This window comes from Aplidium turbinatum, chromosome 1 (genome assembly GCF_918807975.1).
Source record: "Aplidium turbinatum chromosome 1, kaAplTurb1.1, whole genome shotgun sequence".
NCBI classification, from domain to species: domain Eukaryota; kingdom Metazoa; phylum Chordata; class Ascidiacea; order Aplousobranchia; family Polyclinidae; genus Aplidium; species Aplidium turbinatum.
This window is the reverse complement of record NC_137472.1, coordinates 1926730-1954366: the sequence shown is the minus strand read 5'-3', so window position 1 is coordinate 1954366 and position 27637 is coordinate 1926730. Positions and strand designations below refer to the sequence as shown.

Genomic DNA, 27637 nt, shown 5'->3' with positions numbered 1-27637 from the left:
TTGTGTAATCTTGAGTGGTTTAGATTTGCAAGGCCTGTGCGTTGTGTGCAATGTGCATTTGCATGATTTAAATGAGTGGTTTCTAACCAGGGAAGACTGTCTCCCAAGGGAGAAATTTCACAACTGCTAGGGAGGAATGTTTGTGCTTTTCGAAAGCAAAACAAACCTTGAAAGGATTTACCTCAACAACAAGTTATGTGCTTTGTTTTCAAACCAAGAAACATGTTTAGCCGTTGGCAGTCTACCTCGACATGGCTCAGATGAAATCTGTGGCTGTAAGCAACTTGCCTGAAGCAATGATGTGTTTGATCACGTTTGTTTTATAATAAAACATGTATTGATTCAAGCTTTGTTGTTTTGTGATTCAAGCTCACACGCTTAGTATTACTTAACTTATTGTTCTCCCTGGCTAGAACCAGTTCAGTGGCCTCTTGGTTACCGCCTTAGGCTCTTACGCTGGTAGCTCTGAGATCGATTCCAGGTAAAGTTATACCGACGACTTTAAAAACGGTACCGATTGTGTTTTTTCTTGTATAAAGCAGTGAGGATAATTCGGGTATAATATTGCGGTGACATCCGAAATCTTAGATAAAACTAAAAATGAGCCCTGTTACTAAACGACCTTAGCAGTTGTAGAGCAACAATAAATAAATCATAGCATTATTATTATATTCAGACCCTAGATATCCTTTCGATGGCGAGAACGTGGTTGGCAAACTCTTACAAGCTGCTGAAGCTCCTTTTGTTGGAAAATCTATTTCGGGTACAAGATCATCGAACATCGAAGCTTATTTCGTCATCGACATATCGGATGACGTCAGAGATGACGCATTACGTAATTCTTTGAAGTTTGCAGAAGAACGAATAAAAAATGTGAGTGTAATAATGTTTGAAAAAATTCAACTGGGTTTTTTAATCTTAAACGCTAAGACAGCATGATTAGGTGGCCAATATAACACCTAACACATTTCATATCGATAATTTTCTAAATTCTAAAATATTTTCAAGCCTTTTCTGTATAGAGCTCAAGTGTTTTATTTATTTTATTGAAGCTGCAACCTTGAGAAATTTAAATTACAAGAAATCTTGACCTCAAATTTTAAAACTGGCAACTATTGTTTCAAACATTCATACCGAGATTTGTTTATGGAAACCCAATAAATAGCTATAATACATCATTTGAGGCTGAATACATTTCATTATTTTTTGGGTATTGTGTTAGTAAATACAGAAATTGTTCCAATAATAATTTATTAAGGAAAGTTTGTTGTATAAGTATCATGACTATTCGAAACTACTTTTTTGATAAAATACAACCAAACTATGTTTTATGAGGAAACTCACTTAAAAAAAAAATCAATTCAATGTACAGTAGTTTCACTTTGAAAAAAACTCTTTCAAAATCTTTTGATATGATTGATTGATTTGATTTTATCTTCGGACTGGAAAAGTTTCTTTGAGAGCTCTCTCCTGGCAGTTGAGCCTACTTATAGAGGTTTTGAACCACTAATGCGAGCCCAGTTACGGATATTGACAGAATGAAGTTTCCGCTTATGTTGAAGTGTTGTTGTCGGGAAATCATTCTATCAACTGGGTGCCGCTGAATGCAGAGCAGTCCTGATACCCGCTACTCAAGCGCATACCAAGCATAATTTTTTCGAAAACGAAATTGATAAAACTAAAGTTTAGTTCAGTTGATTTTATTTCTGACCATCACAGCGAAAACAACAGGTCAACATAGCAAAGATCGAGAAAAAGGTATAAGCGAATACATTTCCTTGACAAAAGATTGGGTTTTGTAATAACGCCATCAGCCAAAAAGTTGCATTTTCTGACTACATCTCAAACACTTTACCATATTCAGCAATCTTTCTAAAGCATTGTTGCATAAAATGCATATCTGACAAAATAAGGGAAATATGTTGAATTGAATTATTTTTTATACGGATCGTTTTCCTTGCCTCATAAAACTATTTAAAAAAAAAAAAAGGAAAAACAATTTTTATCGTTTGGCATAGAAATAATATTGAGGTTCATCTTGGTTTGCATAATGAAAAATAAAAATCATAACAGAGAATTGTTTGAAGTGATTTTCACAGCTATATGATTCTTCGCGATGATATCAATAATAAGTTTCTATCAGATGGAACCTGTTCAAACTATATTTTTTTTAAACTATGATTTACTTCATTTAACTTACTTCAAATATAACTTACTTCATTTTTCTGTTTTTACTTCGACTTTTTCACAAGCGAGACTTTACACAAAACAACTTCAGTGTGAGCCTATATCCAGTAATGTCAAGTTATTTGCAACGTGAGTCGATTGACCAAAGTAGCCAAAGTGGGCCAGAAAGCTGTGGCCAAAACTTGATTGCTTTTTATCAAAATGTTTGCACATTGGGAACAGCAATCACTTTGTTTCAAATCAGCAAATCACTTTGTCATTGGTTCAACATCTGCAGACGTCTGAACTAACATACAACAAAATTGGTTTTCTGGGTCTTTGGTTCGGAAAAACATCATTATGATGTATTGTGACGTGGTTTATCAGCCAGCAGTAGTTTATGAGCCTTTTGTTTTTGGGTGTGTATCAATTGCAAAAAATTGCTTTTGCAGTAACGCCGTCAACCGCAAACTACATCTAAAATGCTATAGTATTTCAAAATTTGAAGTGAAAGTAATCTTCTAATGCAGTGGTTCCCAGCCTTTTTGTTGTCACGGACCCCTTTAGTCAAATTATTAATTCTGCGGACCCCTACCTAAATTTTGCCTGAAACTCAATTAACATACGATTGACTATTGTAATAATTATGCTACTCAACTACTGTACTGTGTCATATTGCATTGCCGCTATGACTCCTGCGGCAAATATCAGCTTAAACCAGTGGTTCCCAACCTTTTTGTTGTCACGGACCCCTTCAGACAAATTATTAATTCTGCGGACCCCTAACTAAATTTTGCCTGAAACTCAATAAACATACTATTAATTATTGTAATAATTATGCTACTCACTACTGTACGGTGTCATATTGCATTGCTGCTATGACTCCTGCGACAAATATCAGGTTAAACAGTTGCTCAAATAAGACAATGAATGGATTGTTCAAGAAATGTCAGCAGTATTTGAATATTAAGGTGACCCAAAGTGCCATGCCGAAACTTTTTCAACGTAAGCAAATTTAATGAGAGGGCTGTTGTTGCCTTTCCTGAACTAAACGACTGAACCGTGGTTGAGTTTTTGACAATGCAACACGCATGTCATCTTCAACGTCCAGCCGATTTCGATGTTTAGTTTTTATTGTAACAAGAGCTGAGAATCCTGCCTCGCAAAGGTAAGTGGTTATGAATGGTAACAAAACAATAATCGCCTGCTTTGTCAAGAATGGGTAAGTTTGCAGTTGTGAGCACCAAAATTCTTCCACAGTTTTTGAATGAAATTCAATGCGTAATAATTCTTTTGATCTCAAATCAATTAGGTCATCTTTACTGAGATCGTCATCGCTAATATTGTTAAGTCAAAAAGAAAAGGATTTCAAATCCATGTTTCAACTTCGTTCGGCAGGTGTTCTAAATTAAAATAACGTTGAAATGAGATTTGCAGGGTTTCCAAGTGTGGGCAAAATTTTTCTCTCACAGAGATCAAAAGAGTACATTCTCTTTGAGTTTCATCCATTAAGATAAGATCTTCTAACATTGGAAAGTTAGCGTAATTACGTGCTTTCAATCTGCGTTTCCAAACCGGCAACTTGGCTAAAAACGCTTTCAGTTTTTCAGCTGCATCAATTATTGTCACACCTGGTCCTTGAATGCCACGATTAACATTGTTAATATGACCGAAAATATCGGCTAAGTAGGCCATGCCGTATAGAAAACTTTTACTCTCAAACAATTTTTAGAGGGGACTTCCTTTTGCTTTCAAAAGAGTTGATACTTCATTTTTTAGCTGCTGCAGTCGTTTTAAAACTTCTCTAGATCACCAACGTACCTCAGAATGATACAAACGTACTTCGTAATCTGACCCTACTTCTTGACAGAGCGCTTTAAAAGTACGGTGGTTTACAGCTCTACTTTTGATGAAATTAACAACTTTCACGCAATTCGTCAGAACTTCTTTGAGACTTGCTGGTAAAGTTTTTGCTGCTATGGCGTACCTGTGCAAGAAGCAATTGGTAACAACCACACGAGGAGCTTCGTTTGTTACTAAAGCAGCAAATCCGGATTTGTTCCCAAACATAGCTGGTGCTCCATCCGTGCATATAGAACAAAGTTTTTCATTCCAAATTCATCAAGGTAATCCCAGACCCCCAAATGCTATCTCACGGACCCCCAAGGGGTCCGCGAACCCCAGGTTGGGAAACACTGGGTTAAACAGTTGCTCAAACAAGAAATGAATGAATTGTTCAAGAAATGTCAGCAGTATTTGAATATTTAGGTGACCCAAAGTGCTATGCCGAAACTTTTTCAACGTAAGCAAATGTAATGAGAGGGCTGTTGTTGCCTTTCCTGAACGGAACGACTGAACTGTGGTTGAGTTTTTGACAATGCAACACGCATGTCATCTTCAACGTCCAGGCGATTTCGATGTTTAGTTTTTTTTGTAGGTAACAAGAGCTGTATCAAGATCTAACGAAGCACTCACCTATATGCTTACCGATACACACCTACTGGCCTACCCAGTAGCGTTGCCAGGGGGGTTTGGGGTTACAACCCCCCCTTTGGCACGCGTGTGACGTCACGATATTGAGAATGATGCTTTCAGTCTCTATGTCTGTAAAATAAAGTTTGCCTAATTTTAAACAAAACTGCATTAAAAGAACGAGTTTTGCCCAGGAATTAGCAACAAGAAAACATCGAGATGATAGAGACTTAGCTTTATTACCGAAAAATGCCCAAGAAAACATGATCTTATATCCTTTTGCTATGCCACCGGACAGCACCATTTTACAGGAATATTTATACCCACATTTTTGTTGAAAATGCTCTCAGAATGCACCAAATTCAAAGTAATTTTTCAAAATTTTATGGGGGAGGCCTCCCAGACCTCTCCCGCTGGGTGTCACCTTTGACGAAGACGCCGACGGGCTTCGCCCGCCGGCCGTCAAAACCTCCCCTTTCAAAATTCCTGGTTACGCCACTGGGCCTACCACTGGGCCTACAGCGTAGTCTCCAACTGCAAGCAGTGGTGTCGGTCCCGCCACTATGAGGTAAACTTTGGTTGCACCGCATGCTTTCTATTAACTAATAAACGAGCCAATCCTGATTTGACTGTAATCGACATGCGTTGTGGTAGATGTAGTTTAAGGTCAATGTACACACTGTAGGCAGCAGTATAGATTTATTTTAATGCATAGGCCTACCAGTACAGTTTATTTTCGCGGGCTTGAGCTTGATACATTTGCATTCAGAGAGAAATGAAAGTAAAAAGATCGCTTTTCGTTTTTTTTTCAAAATTTATGAAGGTAATCACGGACCCCCAAATGCTTTTACAGGGACCCCCAAGGGGTCCGTGGACCCCAGGTTCAGAACCACTGTTCTAATGCGTAAAATATAGCTTGACAAAAAATGCATGTCCAACAAATTAGAAAAGAAATGTAGAAAACGATATCTTGCAAATCTAGTTGACAACATGAACAAAGCCATTTCAATCGTTTAGACACAAACGTGTATTTTTAAAATATCAAAAACCTTCAATTTTACCGAAGGAAAAAGTCAAAATTTTAGTGATTTTTTTTTCGTACGTCAACAGCAATCAGCCTAAAAAGATTTTTTTTGCAAGATTTCATATCTTGGTAAATGGATTTAATTTTCGTATCGCAATGCCACGACTTTGAGTTTGTCACGCAGAACGAGACTTCCATTTGGCAATGTACAAACGACCTCTTCTATAGCCTACCAATACGATTTAACTAAACGATTATTATCACTACACTTTATCAAAACTGTTTGCGAAATTATTTCATTCAAAGTGGTCATTGTTGGTAAGTATGGAAACATATCACTTTTATAATGCATCGTAACACAGTTTATCAGTCAGGAATTTTAGACACTTTTTGTTTTTGGAGTGCATGGAGGCCTAAGTTGGAACCAGCTCCTCTATCGAAGCAAATAACTACCTTTGGATAGTTTGTTGTTCAAATACCATGTAATACCATTAGGCTACCTTATTTTTCTGTATTCAACCGCTAGCCAGACAGCAAATCACACTTTTTACATCGATTCAACGTCTCTAGACGTTGAAACAATGTTAAAAAATGAATAGCTCCCTGGGATGTGCTGCAAAACACAAAGTGTTTCTTGATTATGTATAACCAAATTGGACTGTGTGAGTGTGAAAGGAAAACTAAACTAAACACAATTGATACAAATAAAATGTTTACTAAAGCTCATTTCTTGATTTAGTTCTAATATCAAGTAATGACAGTACGTTTGAGAAAGAAAGTGTAGACTATAACATGTGGCTCAAAAATAACTTGAAGCATTGTTTTGCGGTGATTATGTCTCATTCTCTGCAAATGTTGAGACAAAGCAAAAATGTTTTACAATGCCTCTGGCAAAACAACAAGCAAACGCAAGTCGGACGCCAATTATGATTTCATTGCAACGTGGACGACTTCCACGCGTAATAGATTACAATCGAACACAAAAGAATTGGCCCATCACACTCAATTATAAAGTAATTAAGAAGCGATTTCTCAAGTTATATAAAAAGATATGACCAACCATCAACGTGTTTGATTTTTCAAGTTGTGCTGTTGAACGAATTGCAAAATATTTGCGATGCTGTGTTGTCAGATAAATTCACTGGTCTACACAAAATTTCAGGTTTGGGTTTTGACAACTCATTTTAGCTAATTTTGGGGCGCTGAATCCGAAAATGAACTCAGATTTTCTCTATCACATCACGTTTTTGAGATATGAAATATCCTTAATTTTTGAAAAAGAATCAATTTTTGCCCCCCCTCTGTTGTCAAAACAAGGAATTCTGATGCAATAAACACTGTTTTACCTGCAATAATCTAGCTTTAACCCTATTCGGACTAAGCTATTTTTGTGAGGTAATGGCCTGACGTGTGGACTTATTCCATCCACACTTTCATTTGCTAATAACTTTTTATATAGAAATGTTACGAGGTTGCTTTTTTCGCAAAGTTAAAGCAAAATTATTGACAAACTGGTTAAAATTTTAAGTGGACACACATACTCTACCAGATTTTTGCTATTGCTTTTTTGCTAAAAGTAGTCATTTTTTTTTAAATTTTCGGATTTCTCCGTCATAATCTCCTGAAATCGTTAATATCTTCGTTAAAGGCACACGGTCCAGTCATGCATGTAATCCGAAATGGTCAGTAGTCATGTAGGTCACGCAGTAAATCTTGGAAGGCACAAAACAATACAAATGTTTGCTAACTTGCTTGTACAAGATGATAAAGTTTTTCAGATGACCTAGCAATTTTAGGAGTAGGGTATCAAAAACTGCTGATAACTAAAAAACTATACCACATAAAAATGTCATTTTGTTACTAAAACAAAGATGAATAATTTTTAGGAAAAGTCATAAAAATTCAGCTAATTTGAGCCAGTAACTTTTATGTAATTGATGAAAGTTTTAGGTATGGATGGAACCCGTCCACCCGTTAGTCCGAATAGGGTTAATGAGCAAACAAGCATTCTTTATTATATTCACACAAATTTGCGTTGTCTTTATTAAAATTTCATGCCTTGGAATAAAAAATATACATGCAAAAGAGCAACCATAATATCATCAAACGCTAGATTATGCTGACGAACATGTCGATAGGACAGTGACAAGGTATTATCTGAATTATAGCCTACAGTTCACACAATATGCACATAGACATTTCAATGGAGTGCAGAAATTCTGAAGACACACACAGAAATAGCAAAGTGCCAAAATAAAGATTGACTCAAAGGGACTTGGGCAGGGCGAGTTCAGAAACAGTCAAAAAAAGAGCTTTCATAAAATATGAACTCTTCACTTATTTATAAGCTTAAAAATGCTCTTTTGAGGGATTTTGTTTATGAGCAGAATAGGGATAGTAGATACCGGGATTGTTAACTACATCCGCTTTTTCGTTCATCCGCAACATTAGAAGGGTAATTTTTTTATTTATTTACAAAATAATGTATTTTTTATAGGTTATATAAAAAGAGTGAAGTTGGTTTTGAAGTAATTTAAACTTTTTAGTTGAAAGCAAGCCAGCAGCAAAGCGTGAAAAAAATGTCAAATTGGCAATTTACCCTTCTAATGTTGGCGGAACAACGGAGTTGCTCGTCCCGGTAATCTACTGTCCCTAGAGCAGAATCTGGAACTTTTCTTTTAAAACTCCAGCAATAGTCGGCCATCATATGACAATCCTACCGACCTTGATAACGTTCCTCCATAATTTTAATATCCTGGTGGAAACGTTCATCCTGTTCTTCACTAACTTTCCCAAGGTTTTCTGGATACTCATCTGCATGGCTCTTCAATTAGTGAACTTTGATGCTCATCCTGCATCCCAAATCTTCAAAACTAAGCAGTAGCTCCCTTAAGAGATCTTTGTAATTTTCTGCTTTTCTGTTTCCCAAAAAAATTCTCACAACAGCACCGAAAGCATTCCAAGCTCTAGCCTCGAATGGCAACATTGATTTTACAAAATTTTCATCCTATAACAATTGCCTGATTTGTGGTCCATTGAAAATCCCAGCTCTTTTTTTCTCTTCACTGAGACCAGGAAAAGCATAACATATATACTTAAAACACTCTCCTTCATGATCCAAAGCTTTTACATATTGTTTCACGAGACCAAGTTTGATGTGAAGAGGAGGCAAGAGGATCTTTTTGATATCAACTAACTGATCACGTATGATATTTTTGTCTCCAGGTGTCAAGGTGAGCCTTGGAGGCCACTCTTCTTTGTTCCAGTGCTGATCCTTGGCCCTGCTGTCCCAGTAGCATAGGAAGCATGGGTATTTGGTGTAGCCACTTTGTTGCCCCAGCAAAAAGTTCACCATTTTTGAATCTACACAGATGAGCCAACCATGCTCATGGTATTTTAACTTTTCAAGAACGGTTTTTATGTTCTGATACTCTTCTTTCATTGTCACCGAATGTCCTATCGGAATAGAACCGTACACGTTACCATTGTGAAGTAGAACACACTTCAAACTTCGTTTGGAGCTATCAATGAAAAGTCTCCATTCGTCTGCATCATACTGCGGTAATCCCATTTCTAGAAGAAGCCTTTCTATATTGTTGCAATAAACGAAATCATTGTGGGAAGCAAAATATGGAAGCAGTTCTTCTTCTCGTTTGCGATAAAATGTCACGCTTGTACCAGCTTTGAGAAGTTTCCTTTCCTGTAGCCTTGATGCCAATAACTCCGCAGATTGCTTAGGCAAATACAATTCTCTCACTAAATCATTTAATTCCATTTGATTAAACTGGGAAGGCTTGTCTGACAGATCCTCGGGTGCTGCGTGAAAAATTTCACTTTCTCCTTCACTAAACGATGCTTCTGAAGAAGAAATAGCCTCTTCGTGTAGTTCTGGAAGTGATGTAAATACTGGCAGTGGCTTTTCATCACTGTGAGGAACTGGCCGCAATGCCGAATCCAGATTTGGATATTTCAAACGATGTTTACTCTTTTTGTTATACTCTTTCACACTAACAAGACAAAAATAACAATCGTCAACATGATTTCGTTGCTCTCGCCAAATCATGGGTAGCCTATTCCAAATTTCATTTGTGAACCTTTTCCTTGCGACCAACTTCTCAGACATTCTACGCAGGTCTTGCACACTTTATGAGGAGCCCAGCTTTTGTCCTGGTCCCCCAACTTGACTTTAAAGTAAGGAAGATATGCCCTTTTTACAAACGTGGTAATATTGCATTGTTGAGACTTCAACATGAAGCATCCACAAATGTAACAAAATATTTCCGGATCATTACAATATTTTCTTCTTTTGCTGGAAGCAGACATAGCTTGAGATCAAATATAACCTTTCTTTGTTAGTAGTTTTCTAAGAGCAAGTTTTTCCACAGAAACACCACTATACCAAAAACTCTAACCGACTTGAACTCAAACTTATAAAGTATGAAAATACCTTTTCCTTCTACAAACCACTTTTCAGCTTGAACTCTGATGTTGGTCTGTACGATGTACATGTGCTTTATGAAACTTCTAAATAAATCTTCCTTACTAAGTAACAATTTATTACTAAGTCAAATCTACTCCCACCAGCTGTCTTCCTACGATATTCAATCTGCACAGTGCACAGAGATAGCAGCTGACCCACAGATAACGCCTGAGAAGCCAAGACAGGGAGTTCAAGCGAGCATGGAAAAACTCAACGCTACCAATCTCCACTATATCCTATTACGATTATCATAATTTTTTTTTATTTTAAAGGAAATCTGAACCAATTTATGAATTTAGAGTAAAAATATCTCTATCTGTGAAAGTTTATAGCTGTCAGAAAATAATTATATTTGACATTTTAATGCACTAAAAAGGGTAAAAATTGGTCAATTTCATAAAATAATGGCAACGATAGAAAGAAAACTTAATGTGATAGAGAAAATCTGAGTTCATTTTCGGATTCAGCGCCCCAAAATTAGCCAAAATCAGTTGTCAAAACCCAAACCTGAAAAAAAAAATTGAAATTTGTAGACCAGTTTATCTGCATCATGTAAAAATTTGATTGATTTGTTTTGTGTGGTTTTTGAGTTACACGAGCTCAAAGTGCTAGTGTCAAACCGACCTCACCGTCCGCAGGAAAACTGGCCAAAAAACGTCACAGGAAATAACGTTAAATACTGTTCTAAAGGTCCCATTGGAAGTTCTATTTGTAGCATAGAGGTGGGACCTTTTGAACAATTAACAACGATTTAATAAAAAACTAAAGAAAACAAAAACTACGTAGAAAGTGTCAAAGTATCATGTAGACGTGGAGGCAAAATAACAAAAGCCGTTTCATAGGCCCCACACTTTTCCTACATGCCGAAATTGAAGAGGCGAGAGCGAAAAGTACTTATTTCACATTTAAATGAAATGAATTCAGAGCAGCTCAAGAATCTGTACTATGAACACTGAATACATTGCCATGATACTTACATATAAAATTGGTACCTAAGTCTCCAAAGACAGTTATTTTACTGTAGATATCTCGCCAGAGTATTTAACCGTATTCGGACCAAACTATTTTTGCTAGCCAATGCCCTCACGTATATTTCTAATAACTTTTGATATAAAACCTTTACGAGGTTGCTTTTTTTGCAAAGTTAGGGCAAAATTATTGACAAACTGGTTAAAATTTTCAGTGGACACACATACTCTACCATCTTTTTGCTATTGTTTTTTTGATAAGAGTAGTCAATTTTGTTTTAATTTGTTTGATATCTCCGCCATAATCTCCTTGAAATCGCTAATCTCTTCGCTAAATGCACGCACGGTCCAGCCATGCATGTAATCCGAAATGGTCAGTAGTCATGTAGGTCACGCAGTAAATCTTGGCGGTTGAGATAATCCCTCTTCAATTTCACGCTGATTAATTTTTTACTAGTTCTGCAGACAATTTTGGGAATGGGGTGTCAAAAACTGCTGATAAAACTAAAAAACTATACTTCAAAAAAAGGTCATTTTATTACTAAACCAAAGATGAATAATTTTTAGAAAAAGTTATAAAACTTCAGTTAATTTGAGCCAGTAGCTTTTATGTAATCGATGAAAGTTTTAGGTATGCACGGAACCCGTCCACCCGTCAGTCCGAATAGGGTTAAAGCTTATGGTATACATGCGTAGAGAGCTCTGATTTTATTAGTTTTTCAAATGCGACTTAAGTATTTTGCGTTTTCACCTCTTCAGTTATTTTCTTCTCAAAGTTCTGGTGGCCTACATCAAACAAGCATAAATGCAAAAATCTTGTTAAATGCAGATGTCAAGAAATGGTCGAATCCAATGCGAGATATCAGCATTTGCTTCAGAACGTGCAGTATTGTTAGACCTTGAAACTACGACAACTGAAGAAGCTATTAACAATTTAAATAACGCACGAGCAAACCGACGTGAGTATGGTTAAGTGTAGTCGTTCACAAACACCAGCTTTCAAACGTCGCTTAGTTTATTTACTTTGTGCATTTGAGGCACTTGGAGGTGAATCCGGCCACCCTCGGTAACGGGGACATCACCAAATTACAACTGGACTACTTGTGCAAAGTAGACATATAGTTTACAAATGAAAGCCACATTAAAGGACCACTCACTGAATTCAACACCATTCGTCATAGCACATGTCTAGGGAACTGTGTTCCGAAAGCTAGTGTAATTTGATATTGCCATAACGAAATCGCAGCATCAGGCTAAAACAGATCGTTAGAATCTACACTGTCAAGTAAGCAACGATCATGCTGCTAAAAGCGAAACTCAATCAATTAGAAATTAAATTTGTGGTTTTTAACTAATCAGAGAAACGTAATCGTAGTATAGATTAACAGTATTTAGATGAAAGTTGATTAATATTCTGTTCCATGTACAAGCTTGTTAGAACACGAAGTGACATTTTTGTGTTTATTGTGTACTGTAAAAGTGTGCATATTTGTTTGATTGATTGTGAAGTGTTGCATGTGTGTGGTTGAATGAAAATACACTTTATATATCGAATTATCGAAAAACATATGTAGCTGTGTTATTTCGAACTAAACTTCGAATGTACAGTAGGGGAGAAAAACAAAAAACCGCTCAAATGAATCTGATCCTTTAACCCTATTAGTACCAATGTGTTTTCAGTGAACATTTTGGAAGAAATTGATACACGACGGAATACCCACAGAGCGATCGAATTACTTAATTTGACTCTTTCGTCTTCGTTCTCTGAAGACCCAGACAGAACAAGATACGTGTTTCTATTCGTCAACGGTAAGTGAATACAATTCTGATAAGATTTCCTTTTTGTTTATTTTGTTCTGGAGTCGTAGGCTACAAAATAATAAAACGATGACAAGCAAAGTACGAAAAACATGGACAATATCAAACAAATTATCAAACTAAAAAGCATGCCAGAATTACTAACACAAACAATCGACAGATCAAAATGGAGAAAGTTTACAAGGGAGGTTACAGCTATTAAGCATGATCTATCTGTTGAAGAAAAAGAGCTTCATGCAAACCTTAATCCACAATACTTTGTTGCCGGTATTAATAAATATATTTTCCGGTTGTTAGTTGCCAGTTGGTGGCGTGGAGGTTCATAGAGTTTTTTCTCTAACACTGTTCCAGACAATTGTTCACCTAATCAAACGTCATATAAAAACCGTTCAGGTCTTCTGAATCTTAGCGTATTACGTCATGGATTTTTTCCTAAAAATGAGCCAAAATTGCACCATCGTTCGTAAGACTTGTATCACACCTGTTTAAACATAAACATTGCATCATCACCTTTGAACACCTGTTGAGAATTGCTTCACAATGGCTTTCATTATTACGTCACAGTAACTGCCTACGTGAGTTTGAGATATTGAAATCTATTCTGGTCATTCGTAAAATGGTTGCTTGAAAATTAGTCGCATATTTAACTGTTTGCTTAGTGCTTGCTAGCTGGACAAAATTTCCGTCTTTTATCTAAGTAGTTTGTTGTAGTGACAAGTTTTAGTGGTGTACGGTGTTGCATTCCAATTTCGACAGCCAGGTAGCTAATTTTACAGAAATACAATTTTGAATAGACGGTTTCAAAAGAGTGTTTCTTTCGGTCATTACATACAGACGAACGGATCCGGGAATCTTATGTTACAATTTTCCCACGAAGAGATTATGGTTTACCGCTGTGACCAAACTCCCGTGATGATTTTACGACCCGGATCTTTCTAGGTGGCTCGGGAAGTTGAAGAAATCAAAGCATTTGTAGATATAGCTGGATTGCATCCAATCTCCTTTTTGGACAACTCATGATTTTTGGTTTAAAACTACCTTTATTCTCAACGAATGTCTTGGTATTTTACCTTGAGGTTTTTGTTTCGAAAATTTGTCTTCTTTTTTTTTCAGTAGAGATGTTTGTTTGGTGACACGGAAGTATCATTGGTACGGGGCCTAGTTTATCTTCGCAAAGGCCCTAATTATTCGTATCTTATAACGAATTTCGTCAGTGAAAAGTTCTGACAATTAGAAACCATTCTTGTGTTCATGTTTTCAGTTTAAAGTATGGCTCTGTTGATAGGCTACTTATCTTTTAAAATGTTTAAGAAACAGAAAGACATAGCTTCAGGATACAGTTTGCTGATTTTGAGTTTCAAACCATAATTTCTGCAAGTGCTTAACAAAATTTCAAATGCATCTGTGACCTGTCTACAAACGATTTTCAGTTAAAAACTTAAAAACTTTTGTTTCAGGACCCCACGCACAAGGAGAGCCACCAAATGTGGCAATGGACAACATCAGATCAATATATGAAGGATATTTGCTTGAGGTTGTTTTGAGAATAAATCAAAATCTTGTTTTTATGTTGGTCTACTGTAAAACCTTTCATTTCTATGACAAAGGAACGCTTCAAATAAATTGAAAACTTTGTTGATTAATTATAAATCCCTTGTTGCTTTAGTTTGTTTAGTGCGTACCACAACTGTAGTTGTTCGAGCCAGTCGCTCTCACTTTGTGCAACATGACTTGACGTTTTCGCTATCGTCCGTTCACGTTGCCTTTGTCTGGACGGCGCTGAAAAAGAAACAAAGAACATTGTTTCCAATGACAATTGCAGTCTGACAGAAACAATTCAGTAATTATGCAATTCCATCTAAAACAATATACATCCAACATTGACTTTTACGGGTTATCAATACGACAAAATAAAGATACAGCTACGAAACAAAATTAAACAATAAGTTATTGCAAATCAGTCTCCGGATCAGTAGGCATGGGTTCGAAACCTTGACGCCATTTCAAATTTAACATGAATTGTTCAGGTTTACGTCATTGCATTTGGAGACGAATTTCAAAACGATCAAACATTAAATGAACTTCAGTCTCTTGCACCTAAAGGAAACTTCTTCCCAAACCCGCCTGCAGATCTGTTTGTGACCTCACAGTCAGGAGAAAGTGAAACAGGTTTGTTATATATTTTGATACAAATTAACTTTCATTGTCGTTTAAGATTTTTATCGTGTTGTTCTTTGCTTTGTTAATGAATAATAACTAATAAAGCAAAGCATTTTTTAAATTTGATATCCTACGATAAAACATTGTGACATAATATTGCTGGGCTTTGTATGAACGAAATTTTATTTGTATTAGGATATAATTTCAGTTTTCCTTTGCAGCTTTTTTCTTTCGCTTTGAAGATTTTAAAAGTTTAAAGTAACTAAAACGAAATGTAATTTATTTAATGTTATATACTTTAATCCATAAGATTGCATTTACTACTACCCTAATAATAGAGAAATAAAACAGAGTAACGTTAGCGAGCATACTTTATTACACACAAAAAATATATATAACATAATTAAAATAAACTCAAACGTTTTCGAGACGTACGTGTGTCATCAGGAATTAAATCTGCGATGGGTGATGATGAGGACACACGTACGTGTCGAAAACGCTAACGTTACTCTGTTTTATTTCTTTATGGTTCAACAAAGCAAACTCTCTACCAAAGCTTTACCCTAACAATGTAGTGTAACAACTTATTTACAGTGCATAAGAATGTATGTCCATAATTGTGTAGTATGATCACCTATTGTAACAACTTTAGATTGTATATATATATATATATGTATGTATAGTACATAAAATAAACGTGAATATGTTAAATCTAAATACGTTTCTCGGCTTCGTATGCCTATGGTTCAACAAGACAAACTTTCTACGAAAATATGTAGTATAATTTCCAACAATCTAAACTGGTTAAGTTATGCGCTACCTATTGTTTTATGCTTGAAGATAGCCTTGTAATCACCATATATATTTATTGAAATAGAATAAATAGAAGTAATAGTTATTCAATTTCCATCAAATCATATCATCTAAAGTTGGTTTTGTGCCCATTAGTGGAGGTGGGCGATTTTTCCTTGCAGCAATTGTGTTCGTTTCGATTCTCCATCTTAATGCAGAAAGTTCTAACGCAACTTTTTCTTTCAGTTCGACTTTGTCTGCCTCATTCTTTCGCTGTTCTTTTTGGATGTCCCCATTTCCCTTCCCATCTACCTTCAAAGTCAATGCCTTTCGAAGAATATTTCTTTCCTCCTTCCTTAGTACACGCCCATACCATCTTTTTCCATTTGTTCTTGCAAGTTGGTCCATAGTCTTCATCGTCCTTTTGCATCATCGCCATAATTTATGCACTTGTGCAGTCTCCCCGTGTCGACGATTGGCTGTCATTTGTTTCCACATGTCACGTTCTTCCGCTACCCGCCTTTTACATACGATATTGAATCCAATTGATATTGATGAAGATGAAACATTTTCTTAAGATTACAATGACTGTGGAAGAGCAGGAGATGTTGGAAAAATCAAAAACCGAGTCGCAGTTGGAAAAGTTATTGGAGGATCGTTTGCAATAGATGGAGCTTGGCCTTGGCAAGCGGCATTTGCTTACCGAAGACAAAGCGTGTATTCGGTGTGTACTGTGGTAACTTGTAGTCTGTAGATCAGGCATCCTTGAAACACAGGGTCCTGGTCGGATATAGTTTACTGATAAATTTGATGTAAAAAAAGCAAAAAAAAAAAGTAAATTGAAGACTTTTAATAGGATCATTGCAAATCTAACATTTTAGTTCGTAAGTCTTAGTTCAAGCATTTTAGGTTTCAACAAAGAAAAAGCAGTGAAATGATCAGCTGTAACACAGACTTACATAGCTTGGTACCATTAATGGTTTTACTATATTTTATTCACATAAAAATATACAGAAATAAACGATTATTATTGTCTTGAAACTGGTTGTTGAATTTCTGCTGTTCGGTTTAAAACGGGTCTGCTACTATTCGGTGAGTCCGATTCGGTGAGTCCGATTCGGTGAGTCTGATTCGGTGAGTTCCTAACTTCTAACCCCTAACCTTAACTCCTAACCCCTAACCCTAAAACGGCAATGATAATTAGGCTATGGTACCCGATAATTTAAAAAAAAAATTGAAAAAATCCTCCTTTAAGGGATCGGACTCACCGAATCGGACTAACCGAATCGGACTCACCGAATCGGACTCACCGAAACGGGCCATTCCGGTTTAAAACTATATTTTGCAGGTAACAGTGTACAGTCAAAATTGTCACTTGTTTTTTTATTGCAGGTTTAATCATTATCAGGCTATTCCTCATACAGTCACAACGATGGGTTTACATCGTTGTAAAAATATGTTTTTGCTGTTTTATTGATGTATCATATTTCTCGTAAATAACCGTATGACGATTAGTGTTATCAAGTTTTGTACGTTTGTGTTACAAAAAAATCAACATTTACCAAATCTTGCAACTATTAGTTATTCAAGAAAATCTTTTGGTAAAATGAATCAAGTGCGTACATCATTGTAACTTTTTCTGGCGTTGAAATATTTCACGCTTGCGGCTGTTTAATGTGTAAATGCTGTTGTAAAAACCTTGTTAATCATTGAACATCAGGTGAAAGAAAAGTTTGAGTAAAGCTTCTTAACGCATTTTAAATCGTCAACAACTTGAAAATAATTAAAATATCTCATTTACAGACATACAACTCTCCAATAGGTATTTTTGGAGGCGGTTCGCTGATAAACAATGGATGGGTTATTACCGCAGCACATATCTTTGCTACAGCAAAACGAATACCTAATTGGCCACAAAGTTTTATTCTCACTTTAGGTAAGAATATAATTGCAAATGTACTTTTTTACATCTGTATAATTGACACTTTACATTTCAGAACATTGTCTCTTAGAGTAAGGCAATTGGCTTTCTGCGTAAGACCTCCTAACCTTAACATGGAATTTTGATTTATTTACAATGGAATTTTGATTTATCTACAATTATTTCCGAAGGAGTCATTTTGACTCCATATTGTTTTGTGCCTAACAAATATTGCAAATTAGGGTCTTGGTGATAACATTTATAACTGTACTTTATTTACATTGTGTTTCTTCATGGTTGTCATATCTAGAAGCGTAGTCGATGGGAGGCAATTGCCGTCTCCGGAAATATTTTAAACAAACATTTTACCTTCTGTTTCAACATTAATTGAGATGTTTTAACATAGATTTGGGCTGAAAGTACTCCCAGGAAGAACAATTTTTAATTAAGTTTTATATTTTCAACTTTTCCTGGGTGAGATCTCCCAGAACCCCTCTGAGTGCTTCATGTCCAAAGAAATAAAACGGCTTTAATTAAATACGACAATTATAACGAAAATGCGAAAAAGCCTAGAGGGCATGCCAGAGACTCTCCAATTTTACTTAAAATAACTCCTACGAATTTTCGGGGATCGCTATTTTCTTTAATCCTTGAAAAGGTCCTGACAACACAAAAGCAGAGAGCCACTAATTTAGATAATTGTTGGAAATTTTTTTGTTGTTCAACTGTTTCATTCGCATCAACAACGCACGGATAAAAAACATTGACATGGCGAGAAGAGCACAGCAAACATAGTAAGATCGAAGACTTTAAATAACCGGCCTACCACACCCCGCTGCTTCAGCTGTGGGGAGCGGCGTGATTTGGGAGTGGTGATGCATCCGGGAGGGAGGTCCACCAGCTTAGGTAGCGGGGGCCATAATGAGGAGTTGAGGTACCTGTGGAGGGAGAGTGTGGATCGAAAACTTTAAATGAACCCTGGCCCCTCCGTAACTATAAGATGGCGGAACGGGCCAGGGAGACAGCTTCGTTTAGGGTAACGCAGAAAGTCGGCCTTCCGGGCCGGTAGGGCAGTTGCGTGTGGTCGCTGGAGTCGGAAGTAATTAATCGCCGGACAGCGCTCATGTCTCCTTTGCGCGACCGGCACCACAGGTACTTTTGACTCTTATACCCGGTTAGTCCCAAATCCACAATGTCAGTTTTCCAAAAGAAAGCTTTGTGCAATTCATTTTGTTAGTCACTTGTGAAATTGTAAAACGAAGTTCTAACTTTATCGGTTGAATTTGTCTAAGAATGTTTGTTCTTATCTACAGGAACAACACGGTTGCTAAGCAACAGATCATCACACCTTTCACCTCACACAAGGGCATTTCTTCCTGAACGCGTCATCATCCATGAGAACTACGTGAAAGGAACTTATGACTATGACATTGCATTGGTAACACTTGAACGAAAAAGCACACAAAACAATACTATTTGCATTATTAATGCAACTGTAGTATCATTATGAACGTTGTTTGAGCGTTTAGGCGGAAGGTTCACTTCATTGAGTTCAGGATATATACTTTTTTAGGTTAAACTTGGACAAGAACAAGAACAGTTTGCAGATATTTGGCTTCCTTCTGAACGAAGCGGCAAAGTCGAATACAGCAAACGAATACAAAGAGTTTGTTTGCCTTGCACCGAGAACAATTGCGTTGGAAAGTATTTGAGAAAAATCCGAAAACTTAATGGCAACGAAGGAAAAGAAGAAAGTTGTCGAATTGAAGGTAGTTTCAAACAATTGTTTATTGCATTGTATACATAGACTGCAGCATCCCTTTCGATTGTCTGCTTTCGTAGAAACTAAAGTGATAAATACATTGCCAATTCACTCAAAATCACATAATTTGTCTTTTGAAGTGTGCGAGCTGAAAGTTGTAGAACAAAAACATTTTTAGTTTACAGTCCTTGAAAAGCTATTAATTCTCTATTGTTTCTAAACTTTCAGGGGAATGGCTTTTGGAAGAAGGCGACAATGAAGTCATAGAAGAAAAGAATATACTGACAGCGGTGACGGGTTTTGGTTATACTGATGAAAGCGAGCCCATAACTTCAAATCATCTCAAACAAGGACTAATCCGCCTGCGAAACAGGGACAGGTGAGCCTACCTACAGTGTAATAGTTTCTGCAGACTCCTTAGTCCTTAGCAAAGAAAAAATTATAGCAAGTCAGCTACTTCTAACTTGTTTCCAAATATATGTCTGGTCAAGTTGCTATCACTATTAATTAATATATTTGGTGAAATATAGCAAAATGACTCATGTATTGTCACACTGTAACAATTCAGAATGAGATCTTTCCACTGCATCTGCTTATCACAATATCGCCCTTGAGTGTGACGTATCACTGTACCGCTGTGCTGCTGTACCACTGTGCCGTGCATATCGTGTAAACGGAGTTACGATGTAATTGTTTCTGCAGACTCCATCGTGTTTAAGTTTAAATCAAGTTTAAACATGAGAAAGAGGCATCACACCACAAATCTAGTTTCTTATTCTCTGATATAATAGTTGTCCATAGGTTGGTTTGATCTGCGTGTTTTCTTTCTGAAGTAGATTTTGAATAAAAAAAAAAAAAAAAATTTTGAATTCCATATTTGCTTTGACGGTTTCCACGCTTAATTACCTTTCACCAGGCCTTGTATGCTGAGAGTTGTACAAAAATGATATAAGGCTTAAAATCAACAGGTGTAGTCAAGATAGAGATTTGATGACCCGTCATAGACCCCCACTTCCAGAGAAAGTAGCCTTTACTGAGAGAATGACTTGTGGTATTGGTGGTGGATTGAATTCCGTGGTGGACTCTTGTACCGGAGATAGTGGTGGCCCTTTAGTTAGAGAGGTTAGTATGCAGTTACTGACATTTGTGACATACGGACTTCTTCCGTTAGGCTACTGGCGTTTGTGACATTTCTTTATGCAGCCGTTTTTTATTTCATTTTTCAACCGCGTTGTTGCATATAAAATGCACACGTAATGCTCAAACTAATGTATAGTTTGCTTATAAAGATAGTATCAACGTGAAATTTTGTGTCGATGGAAACTCTTAACAGGTCGAACATGAGATAGGCTTTGTTATTGCATTTACTTTTTGTGTGTATTTTCTGCAGATTGTTGATGAAGAAACTGGAGAGAATTGTTGGGTTTTGATCGGTCTTGTCAGTTGGGGTCTCAACTGCGCAACTAGCTATACGGAAAACAATACAAAAAAGTATTTTCCTGGTTTCTACGCCAAAACTACACCATTTTCACAATGGATAGCCCAAAACATAGACGAAGGTTTGTTTTGTACGTTCTTCTCGCGTGCAGTCGCTATACATCAGGGAGCCTGTCGGTTAACCACTGCCTGTTGTTATCGCCAAAGGAGACTAGGCCTTTCATACCATAAGGTGGACTGTACAGCTGGCAACCCTTGGTTATGTGAGCTATCGTCTGCAATTCACTACACTCACATGCAGCGCTTTCTGCAAAACCCCAACCCAACATTTTGTACGTTAAATTCACTACATTCTGATTATCTTTCTCTTTGCAATTGGTCACAGCGGAAAACCATAATACCTCCGTGGGTAGGTTGTAACATAAATTTCCTGAATCCTTTCGTCTGTAGGCTATGCGATAACAACCAGCGAAACACACTTCTGAAAGCCCCTTCACGAATTGTGTTTCATGAAAAACTCAGCAACACGGGCTGTTAAAAATTAGTGCAATGCGTTTGCACTACACAGTAGAAAACTTGTCACCACAATACAGACTTCTGAGATAAAAGACGGAAATTTCGTCTAGTTGGTGAGCACAGGCAAAACAGTTTTAATATTCAACCAACCTTTCCAGCGACAATTCTAAAATGACGAAACTGACTTGGGATATTTCAAACCACATTACTTGCATCTGTGACGTAATAGTCGATAGGCATTGTGAAGCAATTCCACATGTGTTAAAAAGAATGATGAAATATTTCACAGGTCTTACAAAAGGATGATGAAATCTCTGCTCATTTTTAGCAATATTCCATGACGTAAGACACCAGGTTAAGAAGACCTTAGCGGTTTTATGTGACGTTTGATTTGGGGAACGATTGTCCGTAACAGCAATGTACACCTACACTCTCCATTTAAAATAAACTGTAGCCTAGCCTACAGATATTTTTTTGTTTTGATTTTACTTGGAAAGAATTTTCGCGTTATTTTTGTAAGGGCTAGCGGAGTTATGACGTGGCATATAACGTTTCGTGTACCAAACATGCCATTCGTGTCGACTGTCAGCAAAAACTGCTTGTTAAAAATCCTGCTCACCTTGGTTTGGTTTTGAAACTTTATCCTCGGACTGACAAAGCCTGTGATAGGTTATTCAGGGTAGTTTCGCATACTTGTAGAAGCTTTGAACCAAGGTCAAATAACGACCTTGAGCAAGCAAAGCCACAATGTGCGCTTGAGCAATGCATTTCATGGACTGCTTTTTGTTCAAAGGCACCTAACCTAGCAGATGGAGTTCGACAATCGGAAACTTTATTCGGCCTCTCTCGGTAACTGGGCCTGCGTCAGTGGTTCAATTCCTCTACAACTATGCAACATTGCTTAGGAATAACCTATCAGATGCTTTGTCAGTCCGAGGATAAAGATTAAAATCAACCAACACTCAACTTACCTTCCCAAATTCGAATTTCAGCAACTATTGTGTATAACCACGTTCAATTCTTCAGTTGTATAGTCACGTTTTAGACGAAGAATGTCAAGAGCGTATTCCCGCGAACCTTCCGCCCGGTAGAAAATGCAAGAAGCGCTGCCAGACTAAGACCGATTGTGGAAGATCATCAAAAGAATGTATATGTGATGACGTATGTGGAATGTCCTGCATTAATCCAAGTGAGTATTTTTTCATTGATTTTGACTTTTCACAATAAGTTGCACTTAGATTGCAGCTTTTATATTTTCGTTTGTTCAAACCCCTATAACTTTTTCTACTGCTTGTGAAATTGATCTAGCGTATTATTATCCCATAGTAGCATTTGAAGTCAATACATTTAAATGCGAATCCCCCCTGCTTGTATGGAGGGCTGTTGGCTCATCCGATTTTGTATCAATCAGTCATTATGTTCAGATTTAAGGTGCGAAAATTCAGAGACATTTGAAAACGGAGTCATCGCTGGTAGCCTGATCTATAAAAGTACCATAACCTACACTTGCAACAGAGGATATGTTTTATCAGGATCAAACCAAAGAACTTGCAGATCCGACAAGAAATTCACTGGAGTAGCACCTACTTGTCGCCGTAAGCATTAAATTTGATTTTGTGTTTTTTGCACTTATGCTGTTACCGTACCGTAAAAGTACATTTTCCTATCTTCCATCAAGAAAACCCAAACTACAATACATGTGATTGTTTGGCGAGTGAGCATTGCATGGTAAAAGTAAATTTTAATTGGTCAAAAATTGTGTCTGACTAAGTGATATTTTATGCTTTAAACTGACTATTCTGAATCGATATCAAGCACATCATGACGTATACGTTTTGTCGCTTCTACCTTTTTGTAGACCTCTGCTATGTTTGGCATATATTGTGTTTTTGTACTAGTCAGAAATAAAAACAAAATTGACCTGACACAAAGTAGAACACACATTTGAGGCTTGGGTTTAACATTGTGGATTTGGTAACCCAAACTTTACCCTAACCCAGGGGTCACCAAACTACGGCCCGCGGTGCTGCGAAAATAACAGCTGCACTACAATTGTTAAGGAAAAAAGTTACTAAACTTTTTGTAAAGGACTGACGTTGCTGTTTATCATTAGGCCACCAAAAATGGGGACAGCCTAGCTAGGCAAAATTTGGAAAGATGTAATGTTTTTTCAAGAGCACGATGCCCTGTAGTGTATCACAGCAGGGGATAAATTAGCTTTTCCAACAACCTTTCGATTTTCATCACAACTTTGCTATTCATGGCCGTAGCCAGACCGCAGAGCAAGGGGGCCAACTTTTTTTTAGGGGGCCGAAAAAATTTAAATGATTTTGGCATTTTAACCTCTCAAATACTGGTATTCACAAAAATTGCAATGTATCAGATTAGTGTTAAGACCAACACTGGTCTCTTATTTTATCCGCTAGTTAAATCATTGCAACCATTTTACAATGACCAACATAACACAGCAGTTGTTGACTTGTTGTATAAATAGCGGTACTTGTTATGAGCAAAAACTTTAACTGGCTCGAAGAAGCTAGTGCCGAGGATTTTGATATATATGATTACATTCCGCCTATACACCTGTGAGCTACTCTATTGCAATTGCAGTCGCGGATGTTTGGATGCAAACCATCTCACAAACAAGTCTAAATCGATAGATTTCGATACAGCATGTTCAAAGGCCATAAGCACCAAGTTTGCCTGTCTTGGTTGTAACATGCTCCGTCTAGTCTAGTGGGAGCGTCAACCCTTGTTAACACTGAGAATCCACACTCACAAACAGCAGTGCTAAATCAAAATGTAGCAATATCTGCTGCAAGTTAATTGGGCCTAAGTTGGAGCTCTGCAAACGGAAAGATGGGCAAAATCATAATTCTAGCTGTTGCTCGAGAATGTTGGGATTTTGCCAGGGGGGCAATTTTTTCAGGGGGGGGGGGCATGAACGAGGCTCCCCCGGCCCCCGGCTGACTACGGGCCTGTAATGTTATTCCACCGCTGACTGTTATTTATTGTGCTCAATTCAAGTCAATGGAGATTCTAAATAGTTGTAGGCTATATCTTTTCGTAATTTGCATCCGGCCCGCAGCTGTTAATCTCGCAGCAATCAGGTCCCCAGAAAAAAAAGTTTGGTGACCCCTGCCCTAACCCAAACCTTAAAGGAAGGAGAAACCTTTTGGTTTCGTGATCGTCGTTTTCAGAAAACAGACAAAATACTAAAAATGTTTTCTGACAACAAATTGCAACAGCATTTATAATCAAACCTATTGACTTTAAAGGCAACAAGCATTCAATACTCAACATTGTTTACAAAATGATTTATGTTGAAAACGTGTTTTTAAAACAAAAGTTGATGGAGAAAGAATTAGTTTCCTTTTCTCATCAACCTCATAAAAGCAGGTTGCAATGAAATTTTTTCTTTCGTCGCAGATCAGGTTTCGAATAAAGACTACTAGTAGGCTACAAGGCAATATGTGTTTTAATTATATTATGTTCAGCAAATAACCTGAAAGGTAGAGCTACGACACAAAACACAATTTTGCTTTTTGAAATAAAATAATCAATATTTTTTTATTTCAGAACAACGGTGCCTTGTTCCTAGAGCCCCGCGGTTTGGAACAATATCAACAAATGAGAGATTTGTTTTGTTTGGAGAAAGTATCACATTCACTTGTAATCCCCAATACGAGATTGTAGGAAGGTCATCCAGAAGTTTGACAATTGAATGTGGAGGAAATGGAGATTGGTCGGATGAAATTCCAACTTGCAGAGGTTTGTATCGTCACTGCAATGCTGACTTGTAAGAAAGCAATTCAGGTGGCACCCATCAGCTATTGCAACTAGTGCAAGTTGTAACGTTTTGCTCGGTAAGATTTAGATTTTTTGCTAAAAAAATAAATAGAAGATCAAGAGCAAAGGTAAAAAAAAGGTTCACGGCTTGAGGGTCTACCACAGAAATCTGCCAAGCCAAAATTCTATTCTCAGATGGCCTACCTTTGTAGATTACTGTGATAGACCCTCAAGCCGTAAACCTAGTGTTCTTAGCTTTGCTTATTTGATACAGACCACCATGGTCACCACTTTGCGATTTTCCCCTCTGTGTTAGACTGAATGTCGGGGTTCTTGTCTTCTTGTTTCTTTCAATGGCCTATATTAATGCAGTGTTGGATGATGATATGATGAGCCTTTTGAAGTTCACTTAGGTGTAGTCGGAAGAGTTGTACAGACCCGGGTAAATTATATTCTTTATAAAGCAAAGAATTTAAAAAAACGGTTTTCTGGAGACAATTCAGAGCTATCTACTATATTCTTTTTAACCCATATAAGACATGAAAAATAAAGATGCTTAAAAATTCCTGAAAGTCACATATCATCTTTAATAGTGTGTAAAGGGATGATAATTGCCAAAAAAATTTTTAAGTTTTGTTGATTTATTGAAATATTTGCAAAAATCGAACGTTGCGAAAACGCATCGTTTGTCATCCCGCCGGCAGTGGATGTTGCGAAAACGCATCGTTTGTCACTACGCATACTATTGCTGTTGTCACAATTGATTCGTACAGACTTAAAACATATATGTAGGCTATGTCTGTCTAATCTCTTGATCTTCCTAGCTATTATCTTCATCCGTTTAGTTGTATGCATATCAGTTTATGATCTGTCTGCAGTGTTTTTTCTGAAATATTGTAATATTTAGTACACTAAGTCAGCTTGGCAGTTTGCAAGATTTATTGCTGGAAAAACGGTTGCATTATCATGTACTCACTCGTAAAAACGTATTCACTGTTAGTGGTAATGTTGAGAGCATTTCAAATGTAAATCAACATCGCATTTCTTGCAGATGTATACTGTTTGGCTCTGGCATTGTCTGCATCTTCGGCAGCTTTTGGGTTCACTTGGAACGATATCATGAGCAATTTGATCAAACCGCATCTCTGCATTGATCGCGTTTGTTAGCGACCGTTGTCTTCCTGTTTTTTTGAAGAGGGACTCCACATTTTTTAAGCCAGATTTGTACCAGTGATCTGGTAAAGGTCAGCATGTCTTGGCTGTAACCACCTTCACTCGCAAACAGCCAAGCGTTGTTCACACATACATTCAACATGTAGGAGTTGATTGAAAAGTACCATTTCTTGCCTCGAATATTTATCCTGTATTGTGAGACTGAAGGGGCGGGACCTTGCCACTATAGCTTCAGCCGTAAGCTGATCACGCGGTAAATGGCCCAGCTGCACATTTCCTTCGTCACCTGAATCTTCATCAGTGATATTTCCATTATCCGGTGGAGCGATAAACACTCTAATTTCTTCAGACATTTGAACGACAGTGATGTTATCATCATTTTCTTCTTTAGAACTTTCTTTGTCAGGGTATCTTTCAAGTTCTTCCAACTCTTCATCCAATCTCTTTTTCCTAACAATGGAGACAAAAATAATTCTCCACACGTGTGGGAAAACTAGAATTAGAAAAGTAGAACAACAATGTAATTTGCTTTCGAAAGCAATCACTAAATTAGGTCAACAGTTAGCACAAAAGATTTCCTGTAACACTGAAAAATTGTTATGATATGGAAGATAAGTTGGGCTTGTGGGGTATTACTTGAAAACCTTCAACAGATCTTTGAAGCACATTGTAGAATTTTAATAATTAATACAGAATTTCTAATTGACAAATGAATTCTAACTTGGATAGCGGTTAAATATTTTTGCATGAGGTTTTCGTTATACTGTAATTATGTACGAAACTAATGTAATATGTTATAAAACATTCAAAGACAGATAGCAGATAGATTGAGTTGGGTCAGATTATAGTTTGTAAAGAAAACTTTATTTACAGATTAGCATATTTCATTATCAACAGCAATCAATCCATAATAAGATGCAGAGCGGTCGCACACCGAAAGCTCACGGTATGACAAACGTTGCGAAAACGCATCGTTTAGCGCATCTGTGATGACAAACGTTGCGAAAACGCAACAAAAATTGCCACGCATTTTGAACACGAAAACACTTCTACTTAGAATACAGCTAGATTTTATATAAGTGAACCAAGCAATACCTAATACATTAAATTAAGATACACACTAAAAAAAATTGTAAATTCGTCATATAAAAATGCAACT

At 37.0% G+C, this 27637-nt stretch overlaps 1 protein-coding gene across 1 annotated transcript in view; it reads left to right on the top strand.

The window, feature by feature from the left end:
* The window catches only part of LOC145780467 (complement factor B-like), a 35333-nt gene extending 8861 nt beyond the window's left edge, over positions 1-26472 (top strand). Inside the window, exons 6-21 of the mRNA XM_082592084.1 lie at positions 677-873; positions 11940-12069; positions 12791-12919; positions 14386-14462; positions 14956-15097; positions 16459-16604; positions 17684-17816; positions 19115-19239; positions 19375-19570; positions 19792-19942; positions 20532-20685; positions 20954-21122; positions 22562-22705; positions 22941-23111; positions 25096-25287; positions 26357-26472. Coding sequence (XP_082448210.1) covers positions 677-873; positions 11940-12069; positions 12791-12919; positions 14386-14462; positions 14956-15097; positions 16459-16604; positions 17684-17816; positions 19115-19239; positions 19375-19570; positions 19792-19942; positions 20532-20685; positions 20954-21122; positions 22562-22705; positions 22941-23111; positions 25096-25287; positions 26357-26472 — 2372 coding nt within the window. The remainder of the gene's footprint in view (positions 1-676; positions 874-11939; positions 12070-12790; positions 12920-14385; positions 14463-14955; positions 15098-16458; positions 16605-17683; positions 17817-19114; positions 19240-19374; positions 19571-19791; positions 19943-20531; positions 20686-20953; positions 21123-22561; positions 22706-22940; positions 23112-25095; positions 25288-26356) is intronic.
* The last annotated feature ends 1165 nt before the right edge of the window (positions 26473-27637 follow it).